The sequence below is a fragment of the Bacillus rossius genome, chromosome 8, assembly GCF_032445375.1.
Source record: "Bacillus rossius redtenbacheri isolate Brsri chromosome 8, Brsri_v3, whole genome shotgun sequence".
In the NCBI taxonomy this organism is placed as follows: Eukaryota; Metazoa; Arthropoda; class Insecta; order Phasmatodea; family Bacillidae; genus Bacillus; species Bacillus rossius.
In genome coordinates, this window is record NC_086336.1 from 3,696,638 (window position 1) to 3,724,033 (window position 27,396).

At 41.5% G+C, this 27,396-nt stretch overlaps 1 protein-coding gene across 1 annotated transcript in view; it reads left to right on the top strand.

Annotated features, from left to right (window-relative positions):
- LOC134535498 (E3 ubiquitin-protein ligase msl-2) overlaps positions 1-20,564 on the top strand; it is a 30,215-nt gene extending 9,651 nt beyond the window's left edge. The window contains exons 3-4 of the mRNA XM_063374631.1: positions 8,806-8,947; positions 20,316-20,564. Coding sequence (XP_063230701.1) covers positions 8,806-8,947; positions 20,316-20,449 — 276 coding nt within the window. The 3' untranslated portion in view covers positions 20,450-20,564. The remainder of the gene's footprint in view (positions 1-8,805; positions 8,948-20,315) is intronic.
- Positions 20,565-27,396: the final 6,832 nt, after the last annotated feature.

Genomic DNA, 27,396 nt, shown 5'->3' on the forward strand with positions numbered 1-27,396 from the left:
ACCTTGATCCGTGTCGGCTTCAGGAGTAGCCACTCCGTCCTGTCCTTGTGGGACCTTGATCCGTGTCGGCTTCAAGCTAGCCACTCCGTCCCGTCCTTGTGGGACCTTGATCCGTGTCGGCTTCAGGAGTAGCCACTCCGTCCTGTCCTTGTGGGACCTTGATCCGTGTCGGCTTCAAGCTAGCCACTCCGTCCCGTCCTTGTGGGACCTTGATCCATGTCGGCTTCAAGCTAGCCACTCCGCCACGTCCTTGTGGGACCTTGATCCGTGTCGGCTTCAGGAGTAGCCACTCCGTCCCGTCCTTGTGGGACCTTGATCCATGTCGGCTTCAAGCTAGCCACTTCGTCCCGTCCTTGTGGGACCTTGATCCGTGTCGGCTTCAGGAGTAGCCACTCCGTCCTGTCCTTGTGGGACCTTGATCCGTGTCCGCTTCAAGCTAGCCACTCCACCACGTCCTTGTGGGACCTTGATCCATGTCGGCTTCTAGCTTGCCACTCCGTCCCGTCCTTGTGGGACCTTGATCCGTGTCCGCTTCTAGCTAGCCACTCCATCCCGTCTTTGTGGGACCTTGATCCGTGTCGGCTTCAGGAGTAGCCACTCCGTCCTGTCCTTGTGGGACCTTGATCCGTGTCGGCTTCAAGCTAGCCACTCCGTCCCGTCCTTGTGGGACCTTGATCCGTGTCCGCCTCAAGCTAGCCACTCCATCCCGTCGTTGTGGGACCTTGATCCGTGTCGGCTTCTAGCTTGCCACTCCGTCCCGTCCTTGTGGGACCTTGATCCGTGTCCGCTTCTAGCTAGCCACTCCATCCCGTCCTTGTGGGACCTTGATCCGTGTCGGCTTCAAGCTAGCCACTCCGTCCCGTCCTTGTGGGACCTTGATCCATGTCAGCTTCAAGCTAGCCACTCCGTCCCGTCCTTGTGGGACCTTGATCCGTGTCAGCTTCAAGCTAGCCACTCCGTCCCGTCCTTGTGGGACCTTGATCCGTGTCTGCTTCAAGCTAGCCACTCCACCACGTCCTTGTGGGACCTTGATCCGTGTCTGCTTCAAGCTAGCCACTCCACCACGTCCTTGTGGGACCTTGATCCGTGTCGGCTTCTAGCTTGCCACTCCGTCCCGTCCTTGTGGGACCTTGATCTGTGTCCGCTTCAAGCTAGCCACTCCATCCCGTCTTTGTGGGACCTTGATCCGTGTCGGCTTCTAGCTTGCCACTCCGTCCCGTCCTTGTGGGACCTTGATCCGTGTCCGCTTCAAGCTAGCCACTCCATCCCGTCTTTGTGGGACCTTGATCCGTGTCGGCTTCTAGCTTGCCACTCCGTCCTGTCCTTGTGGGACCTTGATCCGTGTCCGCTTCAAGCTAGCCACTCCATCCCGTCTTTGTGGGACCTTGATCCGTGTCGGCTTCTAGCTTGCCACTCCGTCCCGTCCTTGTGGGACCTTGATCCGTGTCCGCTTCAAGCTAGCCACTCCACCACGTCCTTGTGGGACCTTAATCCGTGTCGGCTTCTAGCTTGCCACTCCGTCCCGTCCTTGTGGGACCTTGATCCGTGTCCGCTTCTAGCTAGCCACTCCATCCCGTCTTTGTGGGACCTTGATCCGTGTCGGCTTCAGGAGTAGCCACTCCGTCCTGTCCTTGTGGGACCTTGATCCGTGTCGGCTTCAAGCTAGCCACTCCGTCCCGTCCTTGTGGGACCTTGATCCGTGTCGGCTTCAAGCTAGCCACTCCGCCACGTCCTTGTGGGACCTTGATCCGTGTCGGCTTCAGGAGTAGCCACTCCGTCCCGTCCTTGTGGGACCTTGATCCATGTCGGCTTCAAGCTAGCCACTCCGTCCCGTCCTTGTGGGACCTTGATCCGTGTCGGCTTCAAGCTAGCCACTCCATCCCGTCTTTGTGGGACCTTGATCCGTGTCGGCTTCAGGAGTAGCCACTCCGTCCTGTCCTTGTGGGACCTTGATCCGTGTCGGCTTCAAGCTAGCCACTCCGTCCCGTCCTTGTGGGACCTTGATCCGTGTCGGCTTCAGGAGTAGCCACTCCGTCCTGTCCTTGTGGGACCTTGATCCGTGTCGGCTTCAAGCTAGCCACTCCGTCCCGTCCTTGTGGGACCTTGATCCGTGTCGGCTTCAGGAGTAGCCACTCCGTCCTGTCCTTGTGGGACCTTGATCCGTGTCGGCTTCAAGCTAGCCACTCCGTCCCGTCCTTGTGGGACCTTGATCCATGTCGGCTTCAAGCTAGCCACTCCGCCACGTCCTTGTGGGACCTTGATCCGTGTCGGCTTCAGGAGTAGCCACTTCGTCCCGTCCTTGTGGGACCTTGATCCATGTCGGCTTCAAGCTAGCCACTCCGTCCCGTCCTTGTGGGACCTTGATCCGTGTCGGCTTCAAGCTAGCCACTCCATCCCGTCTTTGTGGGACCTTGATCCGTGTCGGCTTCAGGAGTAGCCACTCCGTCCTGGCCTTGTGGGACCTTGATCCGTGTCCGCTTCAAGCTAGCCACTCCACCACGTCCTTGTGGGACCTTGATCCGTGTCGGCTTCTAGCTTGCCACTCCGTCCCGTCCTTGTGGGACCTTGATCCGTGTCCGCTTCTAGCTAGCCACTCCATCCCGTCTTTGTGGGACCTTGATCCGTGTCGGCTTCAGGAGTAGCCACTCCGTCCTGTCCTTGTGGGACCTTGATCCGTGTCGGCTTCAAGCTAGCCACTCCGTCCCGTCCTTGTGGGACCTTGATCCGTGTCCGCTTCAAGCTAGCCACTCCATCCCGTCTTTGTGGGACCTTGATCCGTGTCGGCTTCTAGCTTGCCACTCCGTCCCGTCCTTGTGGGACCTTGATCCGTGTCGGCTTCAGGAGTAGCCACTCCGTCCCGTCCTTGTGGGACCTTGATCCGTGTCGGCTTCAAGCTAGCCACTCCGTCCCGTCCTTGTGGGACCTTTATCCGTGTCGGCTTCAAGCTAGCCACTCCGACACGTCCTTGTGGGACCTTGATCCGTGTCGGCTTCAAGCTAGCCACTCCACGTCATTATGGGACCTTGATCCGTGTCAGCTTCAAGATAGCCATTCCGTCTCTCCTTGTGGGACCTTGATCTGTGTCGGCTTTAAGATAGCCACTCCACCACTTCATTGTAGGACCTTGATCCGTGTTGGCTTCAAGCTAGCCACTCCACCACGTCATTGTAGGACCTTGATCCATGTTGGCTTCAAGCTAGCCACTCCGTCCCGCCCTTGTAGGACCTTGATCCGTGTCGGCTTCAAGATAGCCATTCCGTCACGTCCTTGTGGGACCTTGATCCGTGTACACTTCAGGAGTAGCCACTCCGTGTGTCGTTGTAGGGTCTCATTAGTGTCGCAGGTACTCACAAGCATCCGCTTCAAGAGTAGCCACTGCATCAGCCAGACCGTTTCACTCTTAGGGTGCAGTACATGGCATTGCTTATGGCACGTGCGCACGTTACAACGTTCAGGAGATGTGTTTGAACCATAAGCCATTTAAGAACTCATATCGTAATTTATAACGTTTAATACTATCACATTTATCAATTTGTAATAAATCACTTTTTTTTTTTTACTTTAACATACAAGAAACCATTCGTACACATTCATTAGCACGAATATTTATGAAATACCAAAGTGAAATTGTGAAGTAAACTTGATAAAGAAATAATAACACATACCTATTAATCACTATTGCTACCGCTGACCAAAGTCAATACCCCTTCCATGAGAGTAGCAGAGCTGACCAGAAGAATGGGTTGGGGCGACGAGGCTAAACTTATCAAAAACCTTTCCTCGTCATCTTGAAGTTTGTTAGCTCTCCACAGCTCTTCTTCCATGTTTTTCATCTTTTCTAAATATTTTTTCCAGTTTTTTTTTATACGTGGTTATAACCTTGTGTTATTAAGGACTCCATATCATGTGTCTTGAAAGTTGTGTTATGCAGTTACAAAGAACTTCACTTGGACTCATACCTTCTCATTAGGGTTAAGAAAAAAACTTAACTCTCTAGAGCTTTAGACTAGAATTTATTTTCTTATGACAATCACTTTAAGGTCATTTGTCCCAATTAAAGATGCTAGGCAATTAATTAAAATTTAAAAAAAAATTTCAATAGGCAAAGACATACAGAAATAAAATATTTTATACTCGGAATTGTGTCACCATTGTTAGGTAATATTGATGGATGTCTTTGGCTAAGAATTTTGTGCTTTTCAGCTTTCTTAAATTCTTTGATGATGGGAAAGTTTGGATGAAATTCTGTCTATTTAAGCCCTGATGGTATTGAGTATGGTAAAGAGGCCATATTTTTCACAGAGCATTATGACTACCCTTTCTTGTAAGTTGTAGTAGGTTTTTTTTAAATTTCATTTCTGCACTTAATACACAACACTAACACCCTGTCCCGGCTTTAGTTGAACAGTAGAAAGCGTTCCTGGGTTTTTGATTGTTCTTTACGATACAGGGAAAGTTTGAATTTGCTAGACAAATTTCAGCTGAAGGTTCATTGTGAAAGAAAGGTTAAAAACATATGTAACCACATTTGGTGTAAAGGTTTTTCAAGGCTGTTATTTATTTTTGAAGGTGGAGTTGAACAGCTGGAAGTTTACATATAACAGGGAAAGTATTAAAATGGAACACTTAGCATCCTGATAATGTTTAATTTCACAAAATGGAAAAGATCACCTTCTGTTATTAAAATTGTGATAAAATAAAAATTGTACCGAACTGCATATCAGTACACCGTATGACGCTGAAAAACAAGCTAATCACAGTGCAGCACTAAAATGCAACTTAGGGGTCGTCCATTAAGCAAATTTTTAACCCCCCCTCCCCCCTAGTGATTTGTGGTGAGGTTTCAGACTACTCTCTTCCCCCCCCCCCCCCCCCCTCAAAAATAAATCACGTGTATTTTTTTGGTACAAAATATTTTTTAAAATTTCAGAATATTATCTTTAAATATAGGTATAGTCTAATTTAATTCTGGAAAATTAAGCACAGTGATAAAAATGTCCAGACACACATTAAGGTTGCAGGTTTATTCTCACTGGCATAAAAATAATAAAGGAAAGGCTTATATGTGATTTACGCATGTATTCGGCGCCAAAATCACAGTCTTACTGGCGACTGGCAAGCCGAGCCGGGTGGTTCATGTTGCGGCGGGCGGAGATGTTGTTGCCTGGCTACGGCGAGTCAAGGTCACGCGTCGCTTTTCGGTTTAGTAGAAATCGCGCGAAAAAATAAATACACGTGATATCTCTCTACACCCCCCTCCCCCCTTGTGATATTTCATGATTTTTCCCGACCCCCCCCCCCCCTCCCCTCTTGAGCCTCACGTGATTAATGGACGACCCCTTATATCATGAAATTAAAAAGCATTTTATGAGAACTCGCCTCAAATCACAAATATATAATTTTTTAAGATATGAAATTCAATAAGTGTAATTTATTTAGCAATCTGTATATACCAAAGTGTAGGGACTGAATGAACAGGAAAAATTAATTTTACTTTGATATTGAGATTTAATTAACTCATTTTTACATTCCTTAGGTTGGTCTATTTTTTGAACACATAAATGTCTGCTGATTACTTTTTACTGTGGTAAATAATTCTGTCTTTTGATGTGCTAATTACAAAAACAAAATATTATATTTTAAAATACATAATGTGTCACTGTTAATAATTTAATGTTGTTGAAGTAAATATGAGAAGATATTTTTTTGCAGTATTTGTTGAATATTACACTTCATTTATAAATAAACAGAATTTAAGACAATAAAAACAATAAAACCAAAAACTCCAATTTGAAAAACAAATTGATCTTGATTGTAGTCGGGGGGATTCGCTTTAGTAATTAAGTGAAACAAATGGGCGCCACCGTTTGGATCCGCGAGACACTGTCCCCGGGACGTGACTTCGCTGACACCTAGCGACACCAGGACCTGGCCCGCTCTCAGGGTCAGCTACGCTTACAAGGACGCTCTTGTAGGCGTCCCACGAGCCTGGCTTGTGGCTGTGTGCAGAAGTAAGGACACTTTTGCAAGGCCACAAGAGCGAGAAACATACAAACACGAGCGGAATTGACTTCAAAGGTAGGAAGTAATGAAACATTAATTTAAGGCAGAAGAACATTGTGAGGAATAAAACATTACATTAACATGAAGGGAATGTACTCCTGGCCAAAAAATGCAAACGTGATTACGATTACAATACAATTTTAGGCGCAAAGCTAGGGTACAATAAAACTTTAAAAGTAAAGTTGCTCCAAAGGAAATGGGAATCTAACAACAATGCTATTAACAAACTATGGGCAGTAAATAAATAGAGAATATATACAGTGATGCCCAGCGCTCATAGGAAGAGTTAAACTAGGTGATAACTACATTCGTTGCCCCTACAACAGTTTGACATCATCCATTTCAACCAGAAATACAAGCAGCGTTGATAGAGGGGGACGAGATGGTAGCCCAGCAAGGAAGCATTCCCTGTTAAAGGTGTAGCCACTTCAAACCATCACAGTAACAATACACTTTAAGGGGCCTGCCTCGTCAGGGGTGTATGTGTGTCGGCGAGGCGGGATGATAAGCGTGACGCTCGCTGGTGCTTCTAGCGCGGTGTCTCCTCTGGACTGGCGCGCAGTCTTCTCGTCGTCACAGGACAACTGTGGAATTTGAGCGGTGACCGTGACATTATATTGTGTAGAAATGATGATAATGATGTAATAAGTCCCTTAAGTGCTTTCAAGAATCTGTACCGGTTGTTTTACGCCAAAAAATTACTCTGAAAACATGGGTTTTAGTCATTTTAACTCATCTAAAAATACAGTTTAAAAACTTAATACAAAATCAGAAGTACTTTTCGGTCCTCAGCGAACTCTTAAATGTTTTCCGTAAGCAGACCCCGCTCGGATATCTTGAGTAGTTTTGAAATCACTTGTTCTTCCTGAAGGTCTGCGCAGCGTGTGTGTGCCCGGGCGGGCGGGGGCCTTAATAGATTGCCATAACTCACACGAGGACACTCTCTGGGACACTGGCTGGTCGCTACAGCCTGCTATTCATTCACCACGTGCCACGCAGAGGTGCGTTCAGGCGCATGTGCAAACCCCAAGGGAGGGGCTGTATTGGCAGGAAGGGAGAGGGGGAATAGCAGGGGTGAGAGGCACCGCAAGTCTTCATCAAAGCTGAAGAGTTCAGGCTAACTGCGATTTTTAGCGGGAGAAGAAGAGCCATTAAAAATGGATCTGAACTGTTGACACGTTTTTCGGGTAGATAATACCTGACTGTAAACTTGCCCGCCCTCACCACCTCGGCATAGCGTATGTCGACTGCTGCAGCGATGTGTATCATCTGTATCTTTTGTCTGCTCGGGCAATTATTTCTTCTGCCTAGCTAACAAAGAAATTTAATTCACATCCCATGGAGAAAAAAAAAAATTGTTTGGCACCTTTCACACAAGAACACAGGCATTGTAAAAAAAAAAACTCGCTAAAGTTTTACTGTTGGAGATGACATGAGACATTTCGACTTTGTTAGCTGGATATTCTTAGAAAATTAACAAAATAAATATTAATACATGATTAGTTGGTCTGGTGACAATAATAAGGTGTCAAAATTTGAATGTTTCTTGAAAGAGGGGTAAAAAAAGTATTTTGTTATTGTGAGAAGATTGTATTGTTTTTCCTATCAAAGTGAAAAAAAAAACTGTTAAATTATGTATTCTATATTGTGTGATAAACAGGGTGACCCTGAACTCAACTTCAAGCCACAAAAAGCTTTTAGGTTAACTAATGATTGTTCTGGATAAATAAAGGGAAATAGGTAGTGGTTTTAGAGTGTTTTTTTTTACCCCTACCATGAACTGAATGACTAGATACTGAGACTACAAACTTTCATATTATATTTTATTGCTATGAAATCCTGAATAACCCTACTATTGATGACAGTTCAAAATAAAATCAAACATTCTATTATTTTTTTTTTTTTGGGGGGGGGGGGGGGGTTAGCAAAAAATAATTTTCCGGCTTAGGAGCCAAATAATTTTCATCTGGTAACTATGACCTATTCATTGCTGTAAAAAAAAAATGTACCACGCTAACTTGCCAAGTTATTTTCAAAGATGGCTAATTTAAGCCAATTTTTTAAAATGAAAAATTTTAGTACAGAAAAAAATGTCCTTAATTGAAAACCTATGACTCAGACTGGCATCAATTGTCCTCTAAACTTTTCATAGCTCATACATAGAAATTTGTGACATTCTGTAACTTTGCGTTAGTCTCACACTCACATTTTTTTATTTCATCGCCTACCGAAAATGTTTTACATTCTTGTGACCCAGCAAAAGGAAAGATGATAATATACAGATACAGTTTCCTCCCGACCAAGGACACTGCAGTTCTCCCAACCGCGTGCCTCCTCTCAGGAGGATGGAGCGCTATTGACAACCAAGGAAACACTTTAGTCATGTTACTAAGGGTTTTGTTAAAATTAAGCTGCAGTTGCAATACATATGGACAGTAAAATCCACTCCCAAAAGTAGCGCTCAATGACACTGGCCGCAGTAGCGATGGCTGTAAGGTGTAAGTTTACTACCTATTGCAGTCATTGCCGTAGTGTGACTTCTGGAAAATGTTTATATAGTTTGTTGTTTCAAGGCCATTGTATGTTTTTATTTCTCTCTGGTATTGAGCTTAAATTCCTACTACTTACATTAATTCTCGTTATGATACTTGTTTGCATATTCGGAGTGGAGGTAATCTCCGGAAGGGTGTGAGAGGTGAGCTGTTGTGCCGCAGCCGAGGGCAGCCGTGTGTTGTCCTGCAGGTGCGGCCGATGCTGCAGGACCTGCAGTCCTTCGAGTTCCACCACTTCAACAGCTCGGACGGCACGGCGCTGTCCTTCGCCGACGCCAGCCTCGCCAGCCTGGACGACCACTGCCTCACCATGGACTCCACCGATCTCAACTGTGAGCATTCCTCATGCCCGTGTCTTCCCGTGGCTTCCCCCCCCCCCCCCCCCACAGAGAGTCACTGCAGGGTTGGTGCAGGGGGCGAGGGGCAATTTTGTGGGGGGGGGGGGGGGACAACATCCGCCAGTTACACGTGAGGAACTGCGGGCCCCGCCAGGAATAGAACTCGGGTCTTCCTAGTGTGAGACGAGACCACGGTGGTCTCTTGGAACCCGGAGAGTGACTGACGACCTGTCTGGGGTTACTCTGAGCAATGGCATGGAGTAGTACATGGAGGGAATACTCACTGCCCTTTGTCTAGCACCCTGACCATAGGCGAAAAGGAGTAAAATTTCCCACTTACCATTCTGGGGGTAGAATTATGAAAATCACTCCCTGTGGAGATGCACTAGCACTCACGGGAGCCACACGCGTGTCATACTACAAAATTACCTAGTAATCAGAACTAACGCGAATATTAATCTTAAAAAAATAAGGGGGGGGGGGGGGGGGGATCACTGGGATCACATCCTTTAAGCTAGTCGCTGCGAGACTGCTGCGCGAAAGGACTGCGAGTGAGGAGCACCAGGAAGAAATGACCACGGGTATGACGTCCCTTGGACTGCATGTAGTTAAAACTTGCGCTAGGGGCCCGGAGGCCTAGGAAGTGGGGGAACTGGCCTCCGATTGGCTTGATGTGGCAGTCGAGAGTTCGCCCCGCCAACCAAAAGTAAAAAAATAACAAAGGTGGCTGGTAGCCTAACTTAAGGGGCATCTGAGGTCACTTGCGCTCCAAAAGCAGCGCGCTCCGTCGGGGCACAGGCGAAACAGACTCGGGGTTAGTTCACAAAAGTCCCGCAAGAGGGACTAACGTAAGCCTAGCCCTTATGGGACCAACTGGTTTGTGCTCTGTCGGGCTAAAAGGAAAATAGAGAGAGGTGTGGTGTGGCCACTAGAGGCCTTGCTACTTGTTGAACTAAAGTAAAGTAGTTGGCATCTTCGCCACGAGATGGCCGAGAACAGAGGTTAAAACCCGATCACTGCTCTCGGTGAATTTCCTGGAAAAGATGAAGGGGAGGGATCTGCTAGCTCGTGAGGAATGAGTTAGGGCGGGTGCCGGTATGAGCCCGACAGCCCTGGAACATTAGAAAGGGGCGTGTCTGGAGTTGCCAACCTAAGCTGAGCTCTGGGAAGAGGGCTACCCTGGTAGGATGCTGAGAAAGCAGTCTCGGTTACGAAGCCGGACACTGTTACTGGTCGTGTTCGTGGCCTGAAGCGGGAATTAAAATTATGTCTAATACTTGGCAGGTGAAATCGCACCAGCGGGCTGATTACGAACACCATCGACGACTAGCGTTATTCTTCACGCGGTAACGAAACACGTATCGCATTTGGTGATTACGACCCACCTTGCGATATGCGTTTCGTTATTTTCCACGGTAACGCTAACCTGCGATACGAATCCATGACGTCAGAGGACAAGCAACAATTGAACAATTAATATGTTCGTCGAACAGACTATTTTGTAAGTGAATCATGAATACTTAGTGTTACTGAGAACAAATTAATCTTTTTTAATGCACTAATTTCTTAAATAAAGTCTTTAAAGCTTTTTTGCTGCCTTTTTCGTAGAAGTTTAAATTAAAAATTCAGTTAAAGATTTCGCATCGTCATTGTGGCTAACTGCGTCTTGCCATGTAAACATAAACATCGAACGAGAAGCATGTTTAAACTTCAATAGAATGAAAATGAGGCCACTCTACAGGTTACAAAATTAAAGGAATAACTAATTACCACGAACCCGTGTCTGTTTTTATTTTACCTATTATTGATATATGAAGAATGGAATTTAAAAAATATTTAGTCAAGTTTGGTGTGCTTGTGTAAAATCATAACCTTATACTTCAAAGTTATACATATATGTGGTTAATGATATATTTAAGTGGTTATTAGCATACCTAATAAAAACAACACTTTTTAACATATTTCCAGCGGTGAGCTTTCTAGTTTATGTAATCTAATCAGTTAAAATTTTATAAATATATTTTAATACTCATGTGCTTTCGTGGATTTTATATACAAGTGTTTTGAAACAATGTTTCCAAGATATTAGTACCATTCGTAAATAAAAATAATTTTGCTAATATTTATATCATAGGTCACTCAAACATTTTTTACTCCCTTCGTACACTTGGTAAAGTTTAATTACAGTAAATTATTTAAATTTGTGGTTTTCTTGATTAGAGTGCACATGCCGCTATTAAAGAGGACACTGTGTTGAATATTTGTGTTCTCAGTTAAAATAAGCCTTAGAGTGGCACTGGTAAAGTTACTGCTGCCCAACAGAAATCATGGTGTGGTTTATTAAGAGCCACAGAGAGTTTGCAGCCAATTTTTCTTCAAATAATGAATGTGAAGCTTGCATGTATCTGTGGATTTAACTGGCAAAGAGGCTTAACAAACGTTTAGGGACATTAAAAACCATTACCATTGGCAAAATATTAGTTTTCTTATTATTTTTTTCTTTAGTGAATATAGCGTTACAATTTTTACGTAAGCAGCAGCCTTCAATTACAATGGAGAAGATATGGGATACTTTTTGTATTTTCATTTTTTGAAGTCTGTTTTAAACTCTTCAGTGTGTTAGGTTGCATATTCTAAGGATACAATTAGGCCCATAATGTTTCAATTTAAAAAGATTGACATTTTAAACAGTTATTATGGAACAGTTCTTGAAAATTTTCAGTGTAAGAACAGTATTTGTTTATAATCTGAGGATTTGAAAGTTCATTGCTATGTTTTTTTAATTGCTGTTTAATTTAATCTTACCAATGACTTAAACAAGTGAAACTAAGTACTGAGTAATTAGAGTAAGTACTGAGTAAACAACTTTGTTTTCAAGATGGCATTCAAGTTGGTTAATGATCCAACATGTATGTAAATTATTAATATGCTGCAATTATTTTAAAAACTGTCTTGAAATATTCAATAATTTTAATTCTCCGCGGCCCCCCCCCCCCCTCTTTTCCCATTAAGATAAATTAATAGATTACTTTTTCTCAGCAAGTTTAGAAATTGATGGTTTAATATGTAAAATAATATTCAGTTTGAACAATTTCTGATGTACATGCATACCAATTATTTAATCCATTTTTTTTTAAATTCAGTAATGGATCAACATGATATATGCTGTAATAAAAAGAGCAGCTTAAGCAATAGCTGCTAAGATAACAGCTGGCAATATTATTCAAGTTATATTTCTGAGCAGCCTTGACCAGAGAATTATCCAAATCTTCGGTACAGCATCATCATTGGGAATGATGTAGATTCTAGAAGGTGGTTTTGTCCCTAAACCTCTGGTAGACATTATATTGTGGTAGTCATGCATTTTGTTTATCCTATACTTTTCCAAATATTTATTTGAAAATTAAATATATATTTTTTTCAATACTGGTATGCTTCCAATTTTGTTGTTTGAGATTGGTGTAGTGGGTTTAAAATAAGAGTGGTGAAAATTAAGTAGTTAAGATACCTGAAAGTTGACAGAGAGAAATTGGAGGTGTGCTACATTTAAAATGAAACACAAAAAAATGACTTGCATTAACATGGAAGTGTTAATAGTTCATATTAAAAAAAAATTAAAAACAAGTTGTTCTACTCAGAAGTGTATGCAGAATTTTGTTATGAGGGAGGAAGGGGGATGGGGAGGAGGAAAGTGGTATAGAAGCACTTAGCCTGCTGTTGGCTTTATTTTTTTTTTGGGGGGGTAGGGGGGGAATATATATTTTTCTTTTAGGATTTTGGGGGAGGCATATATTCCTCTTGCCCCTACATATACCACTGGTAGGTTCATTATTAAAACAAGACCTCTTACAATCCTTGTGTTTTCATAAGATAGCCAAGAAACCTAAGAGTTTTTTTTATGCATATTTGTTATAATAGCCATCAGTCACAATCAGTTACATATTAATTTACTGTATTAGTCTTTTATTTAAGTTAAATTTTACTTAATATAGTTAAATAAGCTGTTCAAAGGCTTCATCACATATTTTAAGAAACATTTGATTTGATCTCTAAATACTAGCTCAAAAATTGCTTATTTTAATATTCACACATATCTAAGCACAGATTTAATGGTTATTGGTTATTCTGATGATAAATAGAAAGATAAGAACAGTGAGTGATGATAACAATTCATAAGATGCAGAGTGTTGACTGGGGAGGTGCAAGGAATGGAGCTGTACCAAACTTTATCGCAAGATGAATCATACTAAGTCAATATTTGTTCCTGAATTATCTAACTAAATGCAATGTGTGCCATTTAATTTGTTTGTACTTGTCTCGGTCTCAATAAACATACCTACATTGATTCTATACTTACAATAATAAAAATTAGTTCAAAATATTTTTTTTTATATTCATCCACATGAAACAATGTCTATACTGTATACAAATGGGCTCACTGGCAACAACAAGCAGTTGTACCTGCTGGAACTTGCATTGATAGTCAGCTAGCCTAATGAAATTCTTCCATGTTATATCTTGTTTACACAAAAAAAAAAAAAAAAAGTAAAGAATGGTTATATACAAGCATTGTGAAATCTTTGACTGGAAAAACCTTGATAATACTTTTAGTCAGCATACTTTATAGAATGTGTACTTTGTTATTAGCACCTCCTTTATTATAACTCTGCCTCTATAATACCTAGTGTAACATATACAATTCATACTGGTAATGATTAATAGTACAATTTAAAAATAATAAAAAAAAAGATCAGTTGAGCAGCATTCAAGAAAGATAGCTGGCAGCTGATAAACAACATTCAAGAAAGACAGCTGGCAGCTAATGAGAAGCATTGGGAATATGTGCTTCTGAAATGGTAACAAGCAATTTGATTAAAAATGCATCAAAGAACTTAAAGAAAAGTTAAAAGGCATGCTGGAAGCATGTGCTAAAATTGCCAATTATGAGAAAATATTGTGTTAAGAAATCATTTTTTGTATACAAGATTCCTTACAGACATGTGCATTGATTTTTTTTATTGGACAGGCTATTAATAGTTAATATTAATAATTGTTTAATTATAACCATCCATGGAAATAATTGAGATATTAAATAATACACTCTTTGTAAATATTTTTCGTTTAAAACCAAAACAAAGTCTGAAATTGCAAAATTTTTAAATAATAAACTTGTAAACATGAAGCAGCACACAAGCAATTTTCCATGTATGAGATTTACTTTAAATAACAACCTATCATTAAATGATTCATAGTATCTATTTTTTACACACAAAAAAAAAACAATGGTTCAAAATAGCCACTGCCAACTCTCTCAGGACAATGAGATCATCTGCTGAAACCAGAAAACAAGAAGTTAACATGTGTTTAATATAATATCCAAGTTATACTCAAAAGTAACATGGAAATTAGTGAACACTATTTTCATTTCACAATTTCTTTAATAAATGCAACAAACTTGATAACAAAGTATTTATTAAATTGCATAGCTTGTTTCTTCATGTTTCTTCATTTTCTAAGGTTTTCCAACTGCTATGAGGGTGCAATCTGGCAATTCGAAGGGATTTTGATGGTTTCTTAACAATCTTCTCTGCCTTCTCCTCCAGTTCGATATTTAGCAGAAAGGCAGCAAAGGCCATTGTGTATAACCTGAAATATTTTCAAACATTAACTAAATTAGTGTAATATAGTTTGGTAGGCTACTAATTGTTAACAAGAGGGCCTGATTAATAGAAATAATTTTTAATATGGTATTATTGAGCTAATATTCCTCGATGTAATGCATAACTGCATTCATTTTTCTTTAATTTCTAAAAACAATTTTAACTTTTTGACTTCTTTTCCAACAATTCTCCATGAGTGTGTTGTAATTCTTCAAGCAGTTAAACTAGAAATATGCCATTTTAATAGCGTGTTAGGTTAGGTAAATCAAAAAATTTAATACATGAGAATGATTGGTTGGCTTAAGTAAGCTACATTAAAAATACTGTGTGATTTTGTGAACTGTTTCTTAAGTTATGTTACCAACAAAAATAATAGGTATAAACTGTAGTGTGGTTGGTTAGGTTAGAGTTAGCTGTGTTACAATATATAATTCTTAAAAACTGTTAACATGAGTTCACAGTATATTTAATATAACTACCATAACCTAATAAACTGTCTACACTACTTTCAAGTATTTGTAGTTAACCTAATCAAACCAGCCATTCCCACCATTAAGTTTGTTAGATGAATTAAAAATAACAAAAAAATAGTGTGGATCTGTGTGAATGGTTAGTTAAGTTAGGTTAGTTACATTAATTGTACTACAAAATGTGTGTGGATGGTTGGTTAGGTGAGGTAAGCTTAATTTTCTATTAGTAAAACAATGTTACAGTATTGATAGCCTATGTTAATTATTGGAATCAATGTCTGAAAACTAATAAATAAATTTAAAAAAAAACATATGGACAAGTAGCTTTTCACCAGATTTACCTCATTATACAATATTTAAAATGCAGCTAACCTAACCAACTGTAGACATGAATAGATTTGCAGTATTTGAAGTGTAGCTAACCACACATAACCAACAATTTAAACAGTAAACAACTTGAAATATCTCAACAGAAATAAGTATCAAGGTTAATAATAGGAACTCAAAATTACCGTTTTCATAAACTTATTTTTATAATAAAGCCTTGCCTCCCCTACATAAAAGCTCGAAATGTTATTTAATAGAATCATCCTGCTTAAGGAGGGGAATTCCTAAATAAATTATTCATCAAGTTATTTGTTTTATGATCAGCCCCACTTGTTAACAATTACCAATGTTAACACACTTAGGTAATAGAGCCAATATGTAAATGAATGAGCACAAATTAAAAATTTCTTGCACAATTGAACACACAAGGAGGCCGGAAATAGCTTTCTGAAACTAAATAGAGAAATATACCATTTACTGTCTGAAGTCTACAAGCGCACAGATTAAACAAAAATGCATGTTGAGCCGTTCGTAGGCAACGGTTGAGCAAATACCCAAACACAAAATATACATAAGCAGCCTATTTGAACTATTTATAGCTATGTTATGTTTATAATGTGCGTGTAAATAATATCGTTCTTTAGGTTAGGATTAATTTGATAAGCTATTTGCTTACGTACTGCTGGCATCAAGCATTCACTGCATGCTAACTGAAGTGTAACAGTGTGGCCATTGAAGACGTATGAAATTATATAAATATTCCCATTTAAAGAGTATTCTATCAGGTAATGAATTGTTGCTGATATACGTATTACACATGAATATGTATTCACACATACATATGTGTGTGTGTGAAAAAAAGATGTTCAAATCCCAAATTTAATACTTTAAGTCTTTTAAAAAAAAATTATTTTATATATATATGTGTGTGTGTGTATGTGTGTTTGTGTGTGTGTGTTTGTTTTTATTTTTTTTGTACAGATTAATAAATAATTTTATTCTTATACTAGCTGAAGGACCCGGGTTTTCTCAACCTGAACTCCCTTGGGAGATAATTTTCAAAAACCTCGTTCTCAGTTGATGGCTATGTACTTTAAGTTGATAGATAAATTAAATAAGGAACATCCCTGCCGAGTTTCAAGTCTATAGGACGTATGGCCATATAGGTACTTGAAAAACTGGAATTTTGATCTTAAATTCGCCCGTAACCTCCCTTGTAAGCTCATTTTCATTAAATATCTTTTTAATTTTTGCCAATGTAGCAAAAATATTATATACAGTAAGCCAAATTTCAAGTCAGTAGTTCTTATAGTCCTAGAGAATTCGTGATCAGTCAGTCAGTGTTTCAGTGAGTGACCTAAGAGATGATAATTAATAGCAAAACATATATTACAAATGAACATATCCCATAATGGACAAAAGTTGCTGTTATTAATACAATAGGACTGACAATGTGCACTTATTCTTACAGAACTGTCAAACTTTAGTTAAGATTACATGACTCAGACTATAATGATGCCAGTTCTTGTGGCCTTTTTTTAGTATTTGTACTTTGTTTTGTTTCATACATTTTCTGACAAGGTAAATGCCGTAGCATGCTGTCTAGGTTTTAATTTTTTAAGATCATCCACATTTGGATGCACACAAATATATTTTACAAATATCATTAGCCTTGACCGACTGGACAGTCAGTTGATCCTGTGACTGTTGCAAGTACTTGTTAAACTCACGTGAACCACAGTATTGTTGCCGCCAGCTTGGTAGAGCTCTGTAGCGGACAGTGTTGTAGTGAAATGGCAGGCAGCGAGAGGCAGTGAGAGGCAGGGATGGCAGGCAGACACCAGCTACGCAGCAAGCAGCTCACATATCACTAGAGGTGGCTCAATCTTTCATCGCTTTGCTTATGCCGTTTCCGATGCACTTGGAATAAAATATTTTGTGACCAGTTAATTAAAATACCTACCGTATCAAAATACATACCACTTAGGTAGCTTTTGAGTCTGTTGGTGTATCTTTCTCAGTGGCGGATTTACAAATTTTCAAGGTATAGGCTATAAAGTTTTTGCCGCCCTTGCCTCTACAATTTTCATGTCCTAGATTATTTTTACAGTCCAACAATTTCGTTGGAATTGCACGTAAAATAATTTTTGGGTATATTTTTGAGCTAATGAAAGCTCAATCATGTACGATTAATAAGGCGGGGTAATGCATGCTACTTACACGATAATGTACATTTGGTAAACATGAATAAATAATCTTTATTGCGCTTACAAACAGTTAAAAATAATCAACTCAGTCAAGTTAAGAAAAATCATTACAATACCTTTTTGCACGATTTTTTGTTGGCAAAATCATCGATGATATCTTGTTCATTATATACAAACCATCCAGTTCGCAGACTCCATCCAGTAGTAGGACTCGCATGTACGGGTTGATAGTGGGAAGAGAGAAATTCATTTTCTATAATTTCGCTCTTTTCACTCATTCAAAGTGTGGGCAGAGGGCACAGAGGCCGATTACTGATTTTTTTTTTTTTGGGGGGGGGGGGGGGGGGGCAAACTGGTTTTTTTACTCTAGAATATGGGAGTTTGCTACACGGACTCACGGAACGTACAATGACAAGGGAGAGGGGAAAGTTACTGGCAAAATTTGTTGCAGACATCTGTCTGTAAAACATCAGAAATAAGAAAACCATCATGCAGAAATCTTTGTGATTTAAATGAGGTAGCAAAAAAAAAAATTTATCCCCAAATTTGCCGCTCTAAAAATCTGCTGTCCCAGGCTCAAGCCTACTCAGCCTGCTGGTAAATCCGCCACTGATCACTCTGACGGTTGTGTATGTAACAATAACACTGTCACGGGCCCAGGCGGGCTCCCGAGCGAGTGGCAAGTGACTGGCTGTGTGTTACTGTTGTGTGCTCGTTGTGTATGTAACAATAACACTGTCACGAGCCCAGGCGGGCTCCCGAGCGAGTGGCAAGTGGCTGGCTGTGTGTTATTGTTGTGTGCTCGTTGTGTATGTAACAATAACAATGTCACGAGCCCAGGCGGGCTCCCGAGCGAGTGGCAAGTGACTGGCTGTGTGTAACTGTAGAGTGCTCGTTGTGTATGTAACAATAACAATGTCACGGGCCCAGGCGGGCTCCCGAGCGAGTGGCAAGTGGCTGGCTGTGTGTTATTGTTGTGTGCTCGTTGTGTATGTAACAATAACAATGTCACGGGTCCAGGCGGGCTCCCGAGCGAGTGGCAAGTGGCTGGCTGTGTGTAACTGTTGTGTGCTCGTTGTGTATGTAACAATAACAATGTCACGAGCCCAGGCGGGCTCCCGAGCGAGTGGCAAGTGACTGGCTGTGTGTAACTGTTGTGTGCTCGTTGTGTATGTAACAATAACAATGTCACGAGCCCAGGCGGGCTCCCGAGCGAGTGGCAAGTGACTGGCTGTGTGTAACTGTAGAGTGCTCGTTGTGTATGTAACAATAACAATGTCACGGGTCCAGGCGGGCTCCCGAGCGAGTGGCAAGTGGCTGGCTGTGTGTTATTGTTGTGTGCTCGTTGTGTATGTAACAATAACAATGTCACGAGCCCAGGCGGGCTCCCGAGCGAGTGGCAAGTGACTGGCTGTGTGTAACTGTAGAGTGCTCGTTGTGTATGTAACAATAACAATGTCACGAGCCCAGGCGGGCTCCCGAGCGAGTGGCAAGTGACTGGCTGTGTGTAACTGTTGTGTGCTCGTTGTGTATGTAACAATAACAATGTCACGAGCCCAGGCGGGCTCCCGAGCGAGTGGCAAGTGACTGGCTGTGTGTAACTGTAGAGTGCTCGTTGTGTATGTAACAATAACAATGTCACGGGTCCAGGCGGGCTCCCGAGCGAGTGGCAAGTGGCTGGCTGTGTGTTATTGTTGTGTGCTCGTTGTGTATGTAACAATAACAATGTCACGAGCCCAGGCGGGCTCCCGAGCGAGTGGCAAGTGACTGGCTGTGTGTAACTGTAGAGTGCTCGTTGTGTATGTAACAATAACAATGTCACGAGCCCAGGCGGGCTCCCGAGCGAGTGGCAAGTGACTGGCTGTGTGTAACTGTTGTGTGCTCGTTGTGTATGTAACAATAACAATGTCACGGGCCCAGGCGGGCTCCCGAGCGAGTGGCAAGTGACTGGCTGTGTGTAACTGTTGTGTGCTCGTTGTGTATGTAACAATAACAATGTCACGAGCCCAGGCGGGCTCCCGAGCGAGTGGCAAGTGACTGGCTGTGTGTAACTGTTGTGTGCTCGTTGTGTATGTAACAATAACAATGTCACGAGCCCAGGCGGGCTCCCGAGCGAGTGGCAAGTGACTGGCTGTGTGTAACTGTTGTGTGCTTGTTGTGTATGTAACAATAACAATGTCACGAGCCCAGGCGGGCTCCCGAGCGAGTGGCAAGTGACTGGCTGTGTGTAACTGTTGTGTGCTCGTTGTGTATGTAACAATAACAATGTCACGAGCCCAGGCGGGCTCCCGAGCGAGTGGCAAGTGACTGGCTGTGTGTAACTGTTGTGTGCTCGTTGTGTATGTAACAATAACAATGTCACGAGCCTAGGCGGGCTCCCGAGCGAGTGGCAAGTGACTGGCTGTGTGTAACTGTTGTGTGCTTGTTGTGTATGTAACAATAACAATGTCACGAGCCCAGGCGGGCTCCCGAGCGAGTGGCAAGTGACTGGCTGTGTGTAACTGTTGTGTGCTCGTTGTGTATGTAACAATAACAATGTCACGAGCCCAGGCGGGCTCCCGAGCGAGTGGCAAGTGACTGGCTGTGTGTAACTGTTGTGTGCTCGTTGTGTATGTAACAGTAGCAATGTGACGGGCCCGGGCGGGCTCCCGAGCGAGCGGCAGTGTGTGACGGCGGTGTGCTCGTTGTGTGTGCGCAGCCGGCACGGTGGAGGTGCTGAGCGTGTACGCGGCGCAGCGCAACGGCCTGGACACGGACCTGCCCTCGGCGCTGCTCGTGGACGACACAGACATGTCCGACATCAGCGACATCGACATCGACGTGGACATGTGATGGCCCGTCCCTAGCGCTCCTGCTCACGACAGTGGACCGTGTAGTTCTAAATGTTTTTTAAAACATTTCGTCCCGTGTACAAAAAAATGTGTTTTGAGCTGCAGAATTTTGTAAATATTGTTTTTTTTTATTGCTCATACCTGAAGAAGCTCTCTCTCTCTCTCTAGCCAGAGCCCTGCATACACTCGCATGTTGACCACACGAGAATCATGCATGCAGTTTTCATTATAGATTATGTCGCTGAAGTAATCGTGTTGCATCATTTCAGGCTTTCGCAGATTACTTCTGTCCTAGTGTTTGAAAGTTATAGCATTTGGAGTTATTTGTATCATTCCGTAAGGTGACCTATGGAGATAGCTGTGGTTTTATTATTTAGTTAAGACCGGAAAGTGACCTAATTGTGATTTTTGGCGTTCTGAGGTGAAAGGTAACTGTATAATAGTTGGGTGGAGTTGTGATATTGACATGTAAAATGTAACATTGTACCACTTGTGGTCTCCCTCGTACTGCATTTTAACTAGTCTCGTGTCCAATCACTAATTACCTCTGTCTTTGGCAGATTGTGCCCCAGCCTAGACAAGTGCAGTGTGGCAGCCACTCCATCTCATTCTTGGAAGACACGACTAAATTTATGCTTTCTTTGAACGTTTCTTGCAATGGGAAAGATTGATTTAAAATGTTTTTGTGGACATACACATTGCAGGTTACACCATACGTTAAAAGAAACCTCAATAACAAGCATAAAAAATGAATATACTAAACAGATGAATGTGCAAACACATAGAAAGAAAGATAAAATCAACTAATGTCAAAAAATTTAAGATCATAGACAAAACAGAAAATTCCTAGAAGGAATTTGACAAAACAAACATTAAAAAAAAATACAGCACTACCAAACTCAGTGGGATTTCAACAAGACATTTGCCACAAGAACGGTTAATACAAATAAAACAACTACTTTGGATAACCCAGCAACCTGTGTTATCACAATGATTCAAAACAGATAATACGGACAGCTCAATGTCAATACAGCAATGCACATGGGAACTCAATGGTGACATTAAACAAATATTCTGACAACACAAAAAAGATAACACAAATGAAAAAAATGTAGGCTTCTTAGAGACAACAGTTGCCACGTTTCTGGAACTGTCCTTAGGAAGAGATTTATCAGTCTTGTTGTGTTTTAAGGAGCCTAATTTGTTATTCTGTGTTGTCAGAATTTTTTTTAAATTTATTGCTAAGTTCGACGTACACCGCAAAATTGTCATTATGCTGTCCATATTATCTGTTTTGAATCATTGTTGCATTCCTCTGTTTATCGCTGCGTTGTCAAAGGTTTTGTTTTGTTTTTATTCACTCTTCTTGTAACAACTGTCTCATTGTTGATAACCCACTGTGTCCATCAGTGCTATGAATTTTTATTTATTTTATTGTTCGTTTTTGACAAATTTCTTCCATGAATTTTCTGTGCTATGTTCTTTAATTTTTTTTCATTGGCAGATATTGCCTTTATTTCTGTGTGTTTCACATTAATCTGTCTTGTACATTTATATTCTTTGTCTGTTATTAAGGTTTCTTATGAGATACAGTGTAACCTGCAATAGCATATGTTCACAAAAAAACATCTTAAATAAATGTATGCTGTTGGCAGCACAAAGAGTAACATTAGTTATAGCACAGTTCTTAGAAATGAGAAGCCTTTAAAATATGTTATTTTTGAGCTCAAAAATTTATCCAAAAAGATAGTAAATTTTTTACATAATGCAAATTAACATCTTTGCACGTTCTTTTATGTTCACTCTTAATTGCATATTCTAAAGTTATGCTAAGGTTGGGTGGGAATAATTGGGCACTTTTACTAAGTACTGCTGCACAAAGTTAATTATTCCTTGTCCTTGAAGGAATTGCTTTGTTAAAAATTTGCCTTTCAAATGGTGCAATTTATTTACTATACCTTCTTGGGTGAGGGTTGAAAACATTGAAAATTAAAATGAAAAGATGGATATGGATTCACACCGGTGTGAACTAGCGTGGGAAACTGCTGGGGCCACTCCAGTATTGTTGTCTCTGGAATGCGCAAAGAGAAGATGGGACCCCGTCGTGTGAAGTAGAGTACATGTCTAACGTAAGAATTCAGAGTGCCATTTTTAACTTACCCTCGATCCAAGGAATTACAGCATTTAGTATAAATGGGGGAAACACGTGATGTCAACCACCTACAGTTTGTTATGTGTTCATCTGAGTTCATATAACTATTTATAAAATGCAAAATAAACATTTGAATTGACTTCTGGCAGTGTAAATGGCTGATATAAATAATTGTAAAAAAATTTAATTAACTTTTATTTTATATATATATGAATAGTTATTTTTATACTTATTTCTGTTATGAATGTGTTTTAAGTTATTTAAACCATTCTTAGTTCAATACTATATTTTAAGAATTTTAATATAAGTTTCATTGTATGCTTGTAGAATGTCCTGGTTTTATATATCACATAATAGTTTGACTTAAGAGGCCCGTGGTCCAACTGTTTTTATTATTCTCTTATAGTGATGGATTGAGTAGCACTCAGTGCTATTTTGAGTTTGACATATGAAAAGTTTTGTTAAAGCTGTTTTGGTTTATTTGTGCATATTATGCGTAGTATATTTTTTATTCAAAATATTAAAGAATCTTGAGACCTGCCAAATTTTAAATTAATGTAGATTATTCAGTCAGACTGATTGATTAAGGACTGAGATGTGGTGCAGGAAATCACGAGCGTCACCCAACTGAGAATGTGCTGAGCTCTCGCAGCGGAGTACTGCTGTGAGCAGCGGGAGAGAGTGCACGCGGGAGAAGGAATTAATGTACTTTGTGGCAATTAAGACTAAGTCAGCTTCCCGGTAAAGAAATTATAAAATATATTGGCAACATCATATGAAATGTGAACTTTTGGATGAAATTTCATGATAAGGTTAGGTGAGTGTGGAGTAGCTGTAAGAAAGACACATGTTTCATGTGGCTCACTCTCAGGTAAGAATCCATGACCAGACAGTCGTGATGGACGAGGAGGGGTACAGAGGGGTGAGGGGAGTGCCTGGCAGAGAGGTGATGCAACTGGTCGACCAGCAGTAGTAAGAGCGGCAGATACGGAACAACAGTACCTGGAGGCTGTGGGCGTGGATACGAGGGTAACTGGTCGACCAGCAGTAGTAAGAGAGGCAGATACGGAACAACAGTACCTGGAGGCTGTGGGAGTGGATACGAGGGTAACTGGTCGACCAGCAGTAGTAAGAGAGGCAGATACGGAACAACAGTACCTGGAGCCTGTGGGCGTGGATACGAGGTTAACTGGTCGACCAGCAGTAGTAAGAGCGACAGATACGGAACAACAGTACCTGGAGCCTGTGGGCGTGGATACGAGGTTAACTGGTCGACCAGCAGTAGTAAGAGCAACAGATACGGAACAACAGTACCTGGAGGCTGTGGGAGTGGATACGAGGGTAACTGGTCGACCAGCAGTAGTAAGAGAGGCAGATACGGAACAACAGTACCTGGAGGCTGTGGGCGTGGATACGAGGTTAACTGGTCGACCAGCAGTAGTAAGAGCGACAGATACGGAACAACAGTACCTGGAGCCTGTGGGCGTGGATACGAGGTTAACTGGTCGACCAGCAGTAGTAAGAGCGACAGATACGGAACAACAGTACCTGGAGGCTGTGGGCGTGGATACGAGGGTAACTGGTCGACCAGCAGTAGTAAGAGCGACAGATACGGAACAACAGTACCTGGAGGCTGTGGGAGTGGATACAAGGGTAACTGGTCGACCAGCAGTAGTAAGAGCGGCAGATACGGAACAACAGTACCTGGAGCCTGTGGGCGTGGATACGAGGTTAACTGGTCGACCAGCAGTAGTAAGAGCGACAGATACGGAACAACAGTACCTGGAGGCTGTGGGAGTGGATACGAGGTTAACTGGTCGACCAGCAGTAGTAAGAGCGACAGATACGGAACAACAGTACCTGGAGGCTGTGGGAGTGGATACGAGGGTAACTGGTCGACCAGCAGTAGTAAGAGAGGCAGATACGGAACAACAGTACCTGGAGGCTGTGGGCGTGGATACGCAGGTAACCGGTCGACCAGCAGTAGTAAGAGCGACAGATACGGAACAACAGTACCTGGAGGCTGTGGACGTGGATACGAGGGTAACTGGTCGAACAGCAGTAGTAAGAGCGGCAGATACGGAACAACAGTACCTGGAGGCTGTGGGTATGGATACAAGGGTAACTGGTCGACCAGCAGTAATAAGAGCGGCAGATACAGAACAACAGTACCTGGAGGCTGTGGACGTGGATACGCAGGTAACTGGTCGACCAGCAGTAGTAAGAGTGGCAGATACGGAACAACAGTACCTGGAGGCTGTGGGCGTGGATACGAGGGTAACTGGTCGACCAGCAGTAGTAAGAGCGGCAGATACGGAACAACAGTACCTGGAGGCAGTGGGCGTGGATACAAGGGTAACTGGTCGACCAGCAGTAGTAAGAGCGGCAGATACGGAACAACAGTACCTGGAGGCTGTGGGCATGGATACGAGGGTAACTGGTCGAACAGCAGTAGTAAGAGCGGCAGATACGGAACAGTACCTGGAGGCTGTGGGCGTAGATACGAGGATAGGAACAGGTCTCAGCTTGTGAATATTCTCCCGTGTTACAGCAGCATAAGTTAGGGCTTCATACAACCGTGATATGATTATTGTCATATGGGACAATCTATTGTATTATGAGTGAGATGTAGGCTCTTGAAATCTTTGCAAAATTGTTGTTTTAATACAGAAAAATATGGTCCTTGGCTAAAACACGCTGGCTATCAAGCAGTGGCTTAGTAATTTGGGGTTTGAACTGGAATGGCCTTGTGTTCATGAGGTCCCTGTATGTCTGCGTAGAAGCAGTTGCTTACTTGGGTGTTTTACAGTCGTGGATAAACTTCACAACTGTGTCCGACTAAATGAACCTTCACTTGTTAGGATTGCAGATCAGTCTGAAGCAACTCATCATGCTCTCTAATGCTATCTTATAATGAACACAACCTTCATCCAGTGTTATCTGCTTCTCATATTCTAGCCTTTGTCTAAATCACCATGTCTTTTCTTAGCCCATTATTTTTTCTCAGTTTCTAATATAGTTGAATGCCAATTGCCTCAAACTTCTGCTGCCTCCATCATTATATGTTATTGTATTTGAAACTACAGCTGTTACTTGTGTTTGTGTGTTTAGTTTCATGCAGCAATCTGGAACACCTCACCTAGAATAGCATGCGTATATACCACAGTGTCTGTCACAGCAAGGACCAAATAACTCCAGCTATATATTTTTAGTGCCTGAAATTAAAAAAAAAAAAATACTGCAAGCATTTTCTTTGTGACTGTTTGAAGTAAGACTGCATCTGTTAAGTATTCAATCATTTTGGCATATGTTCTGTGAATTTAGCAGTGAATGTTTGTGTTCACTGTGTGCTGTAGCAACATTTGGCCATTCATTAAGTATACCTAACTTTGTAACTGATTTTCAGAATAGTTTGAAATTTTTTATTTATAAACCAGACAATAGCAACTGCAGAGAAATGTGTTTGTCAGTTGATGTTGTCCTGCATTTGCATGTAGTAATTCCTATGTTATTATTTTTATGGATAATAGCCTTGATTTTGTACCTGATCTCCTCCCAATCAGCCTGAATCCGAAGACTTTTTGTCACATGATGATTTAAAATATTCTTTTTCTGTGAAATAATTGTTGTAGAGTGAAGTTGTGCAGCAATTTCGCTTCATAAACCTCAAGGAACATCATTTAGTCTACCATAATTGATTTAATATGATACCTCGAGTGTTTATCATCTAATTTTATTTAAATAAATAAAACAATTTAGAGCATGATTATAGATTATGTAAATCTGAGGTTCTTTTTTTCTTGTGTCCAACATATTTTTATTATTAAATCAATCTTCTCCTGTGCAAAAATATTCAAAAAACATGAACTATTTGTATTTTTCATGTTTTATCAGTAACCAGTTTATTTTAATGCTTAGTTTCCTGTGGATTACTGCTGTAGGAAACATCCTTGGTTATCCAGCTGAGAATCTGCAGGTTTTGAATGGCACAGTAGGAAAAGCAGTTACTAAAAGTGCAGCCGTGACTGTCCTTGAACTGCGACATTACCACGAGGGGCTCCGGAACTTACTGGATTAAATCAAGAATTTGGCAGCCTTGAGGTTGCCATTGAAGTGGCTCCAAGTTTCAGAGCAGATGGTTTGCTAAACCTCATAACTCATAAGTAAGTCTGTCAGAAGACCAAAAAACTTTCTTCTCAAGATGTGTATGACAGGGGCTTCCTGCTGTAAATACACATTAACAGAATTAAAAACTGGGAGAACAGACTCCAAAAAATAACAGTACAGCTGTGACAGGATCCTGCATTAATGACCTCAACATTGAATGCTGTTTATTTGTTGAATCCACTTTCAGAAGAGGACCATGACAGAACAACATTTGTAAGGCTTCCCACTGCTCTACAACCCGAGTAATACAATCAAGCAAAGAAAGCCAACGTGTACTTATATACTTCAAAATTTTGTGACTTTTCATCCCACAAATATCCTGGTACACCTTCAAAGTATTCTTCCTCTTAGAGCTTTTTTTCTAAGTAATAAAATAGTTGCACTAAGAAGTTTTCAACATTTACTAACAGATGTAAGGATGCCTTCTGAGCTGCCAAATGTACTAAGTGGCATGAACAGCACTGCTTTACAACTGCAGGGTGGTGTTCTTTTACAAAGGATATTACTCCTTTTGTTTCACCTGTCATTGTGTTTGCATTATCTGAAGCAAATGCAATGCAGTTTTCCCATGGAATTCTGAGAGAAGAGAGCTCTTTATTGATAACTGAAAAAATTCCTAACCTGGTGTT